General features: G+C 37.2%; 1 protein-coding gene across 1 annotated transcript in view; it reads left to right on the top strand.

Annotated features, from left to right (window-relative positions):
* The first annotated feature begins 1,487 nt into the window (after positions 1-1,487).
* Positions 1,488-7,489, top strand: part of aff1 (AF4/FMR2 family, member 1) — a 19,533-nt gene continuing 13,531 nt past the window's right edge. Inside the window, exons 1-2 of the mRNA XM_048165509.1 lie at positions 1,488-1,825; positions 3,270-3,390. Of these exons, the coding sequence (XP_048021466.1) occupies positions 1,761-1,825; positions 3,270-3,390 (186 nt within the window). The 5' untranslated portion in view covers positions 1,488-1,760. The remainder of the gene's footprint in view (positions 1,826-3,269; positions 3,391-7,489) is intronic.

The following is a 7,489-nucleotide window of genomic DNA, read 5'->3' as shown; positions in this document are numbered from 1 at the left end:
TTTGATTCAGAATTAAAGGGATTTGTGATGTTGTCATATTAATGTCTATATTCTTTGTGAAAATATCAGATCATCGTGACGTCATTTTTTGTCATTAATTGTACCAAAACTAGAATAACACAAGACAGGTCACTCGTATTATTATGAATGGGAGAAAGTGCAACGCGCAATATGGCGGAATAAGTCCCGCCTTCTAAATAAGAGCCAATCACCGATTGGTAAAGTCATGGTGTTACTGCAGCAGCCGTTAGAAGCTCCGGTTTCTATAGAAACAGTCAGATGAGGCACAAGAGACGTGCATTTAGAACTGCGCATGCACATTAGGTTGATCCTTTTTTGGTGTATATATCTATGCGTTTTTGGTCATGATTCGAACATTATGAGACAGTTGTTGTCAGATTTCACTGGTGATTTCAAATATGAAATTTAATCGAAAGCTTGGCAAACAGCTTTAGAGAATTTGATGTTTCCCCATTCAGAGAGATAGAAGCTGCACTTGAGATGCCCGAGATGCGTTTCTAAGATGGCCGCCGAGTGAAATGACTCGTCTTAAAGGGACTTTGATTGTACTAATGTAGGCTCTTCATAATTAGTATTACTGCATTACAGTGCTGGGTAGATTACATGCAACCTGGACAAAAATTAAGTAGCTACTCATTATTAGATTATATTACATTTTAGAATACTCGTAATCAGACTACACTTATTTTCTATTGATTACATGATTACATATTATACAACGGCAGTAGCCTAAATCATTTATAGCCTAATTTATTATTGATTCTCCCTAATTCCTCTTTTTCATCTTTTACATGTTCCTTTCTAAAAAAAACATCACTTATAAAGTCTTCTAGTTTTGTAGAAATTGGTCAAGCAATAATTACATGGAAAATCAAGTCCACAAAACATTTGATCACTGGATTTACAGAAAAACATTGACTCAACTCCTGACTAACACATTAATTATTATTTGAATTATCACCAAGAGAGTCATTTAACCATGTATTGCTATCTTTCGAAGACTTTTGTCTTTCAAACACATAAAAAAATGTAAAATTATTTATTTTAGTTACATTTTTATAACTGAATTATCATCTTTTCATTCAACTGCACGAACCCCCCACAGTTCCTTCATGATCCCTGACCTAATGTAATGTTGTTGATAAAGAATGTAATATATTTTCTTTCTCAGTGTATTTTTATATCAATATGGTACAAGATTATCCTACTCAAACGAGTTAGCTCAAAAGTAGTCAGATTACATTACCTAAAATGTGTAATGTAATGGGATTACGTTACTAACTTCAATTTATGTAATGTAATTTGGAATTAGTAACGGACTACAATTTGTAAGTAATCTACACTGTTTATTATTACTAATTTATTGTAAAAGAGTGTCACGAGCTCCAGTGATGTGTTTGTTGGCGTGCGCGCTCGTGGAATATCATGCCCATAAAAGGAGTGGTGCGCCGGATCCATTTAATAATGCGCGGGGGTGCGCGCTTCACTGCATGATATCCTGACGAATTAATGTTTACTTATTAAAATGCCTTATACACTCCCGAACAACAGGAGTCTATAGTTTAATGTATAGTTTAATTGTGTCTGATTCAATAGTCTGAAGCACCGCGCATCTTGAGTCCCGCCTCTTGAGTGGACGCGTCCGCGGAGCTCCATTCTGCGCGTGAGCTCGCTTCAGTCAAACAGAGTGCGCGTGGATCTTCATCTGAAGTCACGTTCATGTGATCGATCGCGTCATCATGAGCGACCGAATCCCGGTGGCTCGGAGCGGACAGTACCAACCGAGAATGACCGGATCGAGCAGGTGAGAAAACTCTGTCCGGATGATCTCAAACACATCCTCAAAGTGTGCAAACACTCAATAAACCCACACAGACACACGGGAAACCGGCAAATATGGATAAAAAGGGTTAGGATTGAGCTGACTGAAGAATAAATGACTCTTGGAATAAATTAATACAAACTATGAAGTGACAGCATGTGTAAATATTTACATATAAACGTAAATTAGTGTTTGAGTCAGATGTGTGAATAATCTACACTGAAATAATCCGATTTAAACCATATTACTGTCAAATTTATTGTCAGTGTGTTGGTGATTTGTGTTTTAGACACACACACACACACACACACACACACACACGTGTGTGTGTGTGTGTGTGTGTGTGTGTGTGTCATATACAGATGAATGAATCAGTTGCACAAACTTGCACATAGACTCTTATAATGATCTTACAACACACCCATTTTACAAGAGACACAAAACTAACGGTCAACAACAGCCTGTTTGTGTGTGTGTGTGTGTGTGTGTGTGTGTGTGTGTGTGTGTGTGTGTTTATATTAATGTGAGAGCGAGTATTGTGAAGACAGATGAGGAAGAACTTGTTCTTATGGACTGAAATATGAAGTGGAATATAGTTGTTTACACAACATTAACACAGCGTTCAAACAGCGTATCACATATTTTGAATCAGAATTTAGAATTTCAAATAATTATTTTTATCATTGTTTTTTCCATTTTTAATACTATTTTTTTTTCAGCATAAATGGCTACAATGCTATTTGTTGCAGTATTTTATATGTGACAGACAACATGATGATGTCAGATGTGTGTGTGAGGTGTAACAGAGAGCAGATGTTCCTGTCACACTTTTCCCGCAGGACACACACCTGAGACACGCCCTTCCCAACAAACACCACACCTCTTTGTGCTTTTGTTTCATTAACACACACACTCACACATAAACACACACAACACACATAAACACACATACAACACACACACTCACACATAAACACACACAACACACATAAACACACATACAACACACACACTCACACATAAACACACACAACACACATAAACACACACAACACACATAAACACACATACAACACACACACTCACACATAAACACACACAACACACATAAACACACATACAACACACACACTCACACATAAACACACACAACACACATGCAACACACACACATCACACACACACACACTCACACATAAACACACACAACACATACACACATAAACACATACACACATAAACACACACACACACACACACACACACACACACACACTCACACATAAACACACGGATCGGTTGCGGCATTTGTGTGTTTGTGAGTTTTAATGTGAATACAGTTGATTTACGTGGGATTATAAACAGCAGATGTATGATCATACCCTGACTCACATCTGTGTGTGTGTGTGTGTGTGTTTTCCTGCAGTGTGCAGATGGAGGATCGCGATGTGATGCGGCGGATGGAGAGGGAAAGGAGGAGTCAGGAGGTGCAGCCGGAGGAGACGCAGTACGACCGAATTGCTCCTCTCTTCAGCGAGCCCTTCAAGGTGACAGATCAAGTGTGTGTGTGTGTGTGTTTGACAGTCACTATATGAACTAGTTTCGCTCCAGCTGCAGTCCATCAGACGCAGGCCCCCCCACTCCACACCTCTCCTAATAAAAAGCACTTAAAACAAATATTATTCCTTACCTTTTTATTTAACATCTGTTATTAAAATTGGTATATTTTTAAATACACACTTATATATATTTGTTTTATTTTTATATATAAGATTTTAACTAAAGTAATATCTTATTTGTTTGTTGAGGATGCTATCATAGTAATTTGTTCATTAATTTATTTACAGTAGCCTAACACACACACACACACACACACACACACTATTTGGGATAAAATGTTTAGGCCTACAGTAAAATGAAGGAAAATCACTTCAGTAAAAGATCATCATGCCTTAAAGGTGCCATAGAATGTCTTTTTAAAAGATGTAATATAAGTCTAAGGTGTCCCCTGAATGTGTCTGTGAAGTTTCAGCTCAAAATACCCCACAGATTTTATTTTATTAATTTTTTTAACTGCCTATTTTGAGCCATAATTATATATGCGCCGATTCAGGCTGCGGCCCCTTTAAATTCTCGTGCTCTCCGCCCCCGAGCTCTCGACTGCCTTAACCAGCATAAACACAGTTCACACGGCTAATATAACCCTCAAAATGGATCTTTACAAAGTGTTCGTCATGCAGCATGTCTAATCGCGTTTATTTGGATGTTTACATGTGATTCTGAATGAGTTTGATAGTGCTCCGTGGCTAAAGCTAACATTACACACTGTTGGAGAGATTTATAAAGAATGAAGTTGTGTTTATGAATTATACAGACTGCAAGTGTTTAAAAATGAAAATAGCGACGGCTCTTGTCTCCGTGAATACAGTAATAAACGATGGTAACTTTAACCACATTTAACAGTACATTAGCAACATGCTAACGAAACATTTAGAAAGACAATTCACAAATATCACTAAAAATATCATGATATCATGGATCATGTCAGTTATTATTGCTCCATCTGCCATTTTTCGCTGTTGTTCTTGCTTGCTTACCTAGTCTGATGATTCAGCTGTGCACAGATCCAGACGTTAATACTGGCTGCCCTTGTGTAATGCCTTGAACATGAGCTGGCATATGCAAATATTGGGGGCGTACATATTAATGATCCCGACTGTTACGTAACAGTCGGTGTTATGTTGAGATTCGCCTGTTCTTCTGAGGTCTTTTAAACAAATGAGATTTACATAAGAAGGAGGAAACAATGGTGTTTGAGACTCACTGTATGTCATTTCCATGTACTGAACTCTTGTTCAACTATGCCGAGGTAAATTCAATTTTTAATCCTAGGGCACCTTTAATCATTTTTGGACTGGATTTTCCCCTCCTGTTGAACCAATTTAGAGTATATTATCATATGTATTGCAGTGCAATACTTCAAATATTATTAAAAAATATTAAAAATAAAAGTTCCAAAAGGGAGTTTTTACACAGTGATGCCATAAAAGAACCACTTTTGGTTCCCCAGAGAACCTTTCAGTAAACAGAAATGGAACAATTATTATAATTATTTTTTACTTAAGCCGGGCACACATTTAACGACTAGCTAAAACATTCTAAGACTGAGCTCAACACACAGCGATTGTTTCCTGCGGTACTGGCACTTCTCGCGCAAGGGCACTTGTCACATGCCGGTACACCTAAACGTTAGAATGATCAGACTATTAATTAATTGTACATCGCGCATTCGGAGCTTTTATAAGCTTTACGAAATGAACGGATCAATTGTCTGCCCAATATGACTGTGACTGAAGCCCAGTTGTTTACTTTTGCACGAGTGGCGCACAAATGTTCATGCGATGCTGATGATAAAATGTGCGCCCCATTTGGATTCTATTGAGGATATAAAATGCTACGGAGAAAGTTGAACATGATCTAAAACAGCCACTAAAATGACTGATGAAAAGAGGGGAAAACATCATCCTGCAAGCTTTTTAAACTCATGAAGACCACATTTACTAGAATGTATGTATGTGTGTGTGTGTGTATATATATATATATATATATATATATATATATATATATATATATATATATATATATATATATATATATATATATATATATATATCTATTGTATTTGTTGTGGCAAATTTGACTAGTTGTAGAACTGATTATAGATAATCTGTTAAGTGAATAGTTTTTTCACTAAAGATTTATATTACAGCTGTGGGATGTTCTAGCTATCTAACAAATGTTATGAAAAGAAAGAAAGAAAAAATGCTATTTCCTGTAATTGTATCCATATTGTAACAATGCTATAGGTAACAATTACAAGAATTATGTTATTTTAAGGCCGAGTACAAGTTAGAGTTTTAGAATATGGACCTTCTTGAGTTTTTGACTAAACAATTGGTTTTGTTTAAGAAGGTATGAATATGAATATTTGATTACTATACTGTATTTTTCTATTACATTTACATTTGCATAATAAATCATCTACTAGTGCTAGCTACAGCCATGGGAGGTCTCTGACTAAACGCTGATACCTAGTGGTCAAAAGCAATAGCAAAAGTAATAGGTTATTATTATTAAATTGCAGACAAAGATTTTGGATAGCTAGGTTGGCTTGTATGTTTCGTACGGTAGGGGCCCCAACCACAAATTCTTTCATAGGGCCCAAAATTTCTAGCGGCGCCCCTGTATAAACTGTTAATGCTGCCAGCTTTGAAAGAGTATCCCAACTTTGACTGAAGCCACAAAAATTTGAGGGTGTATTAATTACATTTTAAAGTAGCTATAGTTTATTAACAAAAACAGATTACACATTTGGCCTTAAAAAGTTAAGACAATTTACTAAATTAGCGTGTGACTTTTAATTATAAACAAGCCCGAAATACACCGGGACTCTTATTTTGCACAATTGCAGGCTGATTCTTTAGATTCTTACAACCGTCTAAAACATTTTATATAAAGGCCATAAAGTAGACATTGAAATAATTCATCAACTCGAGTTCATTAGCAATTGCTTGGCATAAATCTGCGCTTTTCATTGATTGAGAATCACTTTGAAGCAGTTTGAAGCTTTGCACAAGCCTGTAGAAAGCACAACAGCGCCGCCTTGTGACACTGCAACATGCAGCGCTCCATGTGAAATATCCACTGCGTCTCTGCAGCGCACATGGGAATGTCAGCGGGAGTGAACAGTTCTGACGCACACAAAACGAGCAGGTAGGATGAGGGGAGATTTTCCACTAGTTCGTGGACGGTTTCATTTTCTTGGGCGGATACAAAAGTATGAGAGGATAAAAATAATAAAAGAATAAATGTGTCTCCAAATATACCTGGGCGGCCGCCCAAGTAAAGTCTATGAGTGGGAAGCACTGTGAGGGAATGGTTGGTTGTGTTGTTTTTCACCGTCCGACAACATATTTTACAGATCGTTCTAATCTGCGCCTGGTCGCTTTTCAAATAACCAAACCACTTCCATATAACTGAATTCTACTACCTTTTTTGTCGACCATTTCATAATTTTTGGATAATAACTCGAGGTTAGTTTCACTTTCGTCGCTGCTTCCACTCATTTTTGTCGTCCTTGTGTCGAGTTTGCTTTGCAAAGTGCCGTAGGAAATTGACTTTGTTCTTTGACGTGAACGTTTAAAGCTGCACGCTGATTGGCTTTTGTCGCATATTTCTGCTGTAAGATTGGCTCTTATATTAATCCGTATCGAATAAAAATGCCTAGAGCTTATCGTCGTTATCGACATATATTTTATCATGATTCGATGTGATATTGTTTATCGGCACTGTGAATTCATCTCTATCCAATGGAAAAAGAGCCTGGTATTTTGCTAGGGGGATGTTATGGTAATGGAGGCCCGTCCTGCTCTGCCTGTAGGTGGCGCCGAGCAGATGCTGAAATCCTTCTGTAATAAATTCAGATATTTTTAGTGCCAAATCTCAGGTTTCGAATATGTATTTTTATTTTATATAAAAAATTTTAGTGTGTAATGATAGGCTTTGAGTGATCTTCAGACTCTGGAGCTCATGTTGCGCTAACGAGGCTCGTTTTTGTTCAGACTGTCAGCGTCTGTCGGCGAACAG

The sequence above is a fragment of the Megalobrama amblycephala genome, linkage group LG18 (genome assembly GCF_018812025.1).
Source record: "Megalobrama amblycephala isolate DHTTF-2021 linkage group LG18, ASM1881202v1, whole genome shotgun sequence".
In the NCBI taxonomy this organism is placed as follows: Eukaryota; Metazoa; Chordata; class Actinopteri; order Cypriniformes; family Xenocyprididae; genus Megalobrama; species Megalobrama amblycephala.
This window is presented reverse-complemented; position numbering and strand designations above follow the sequence as displayed.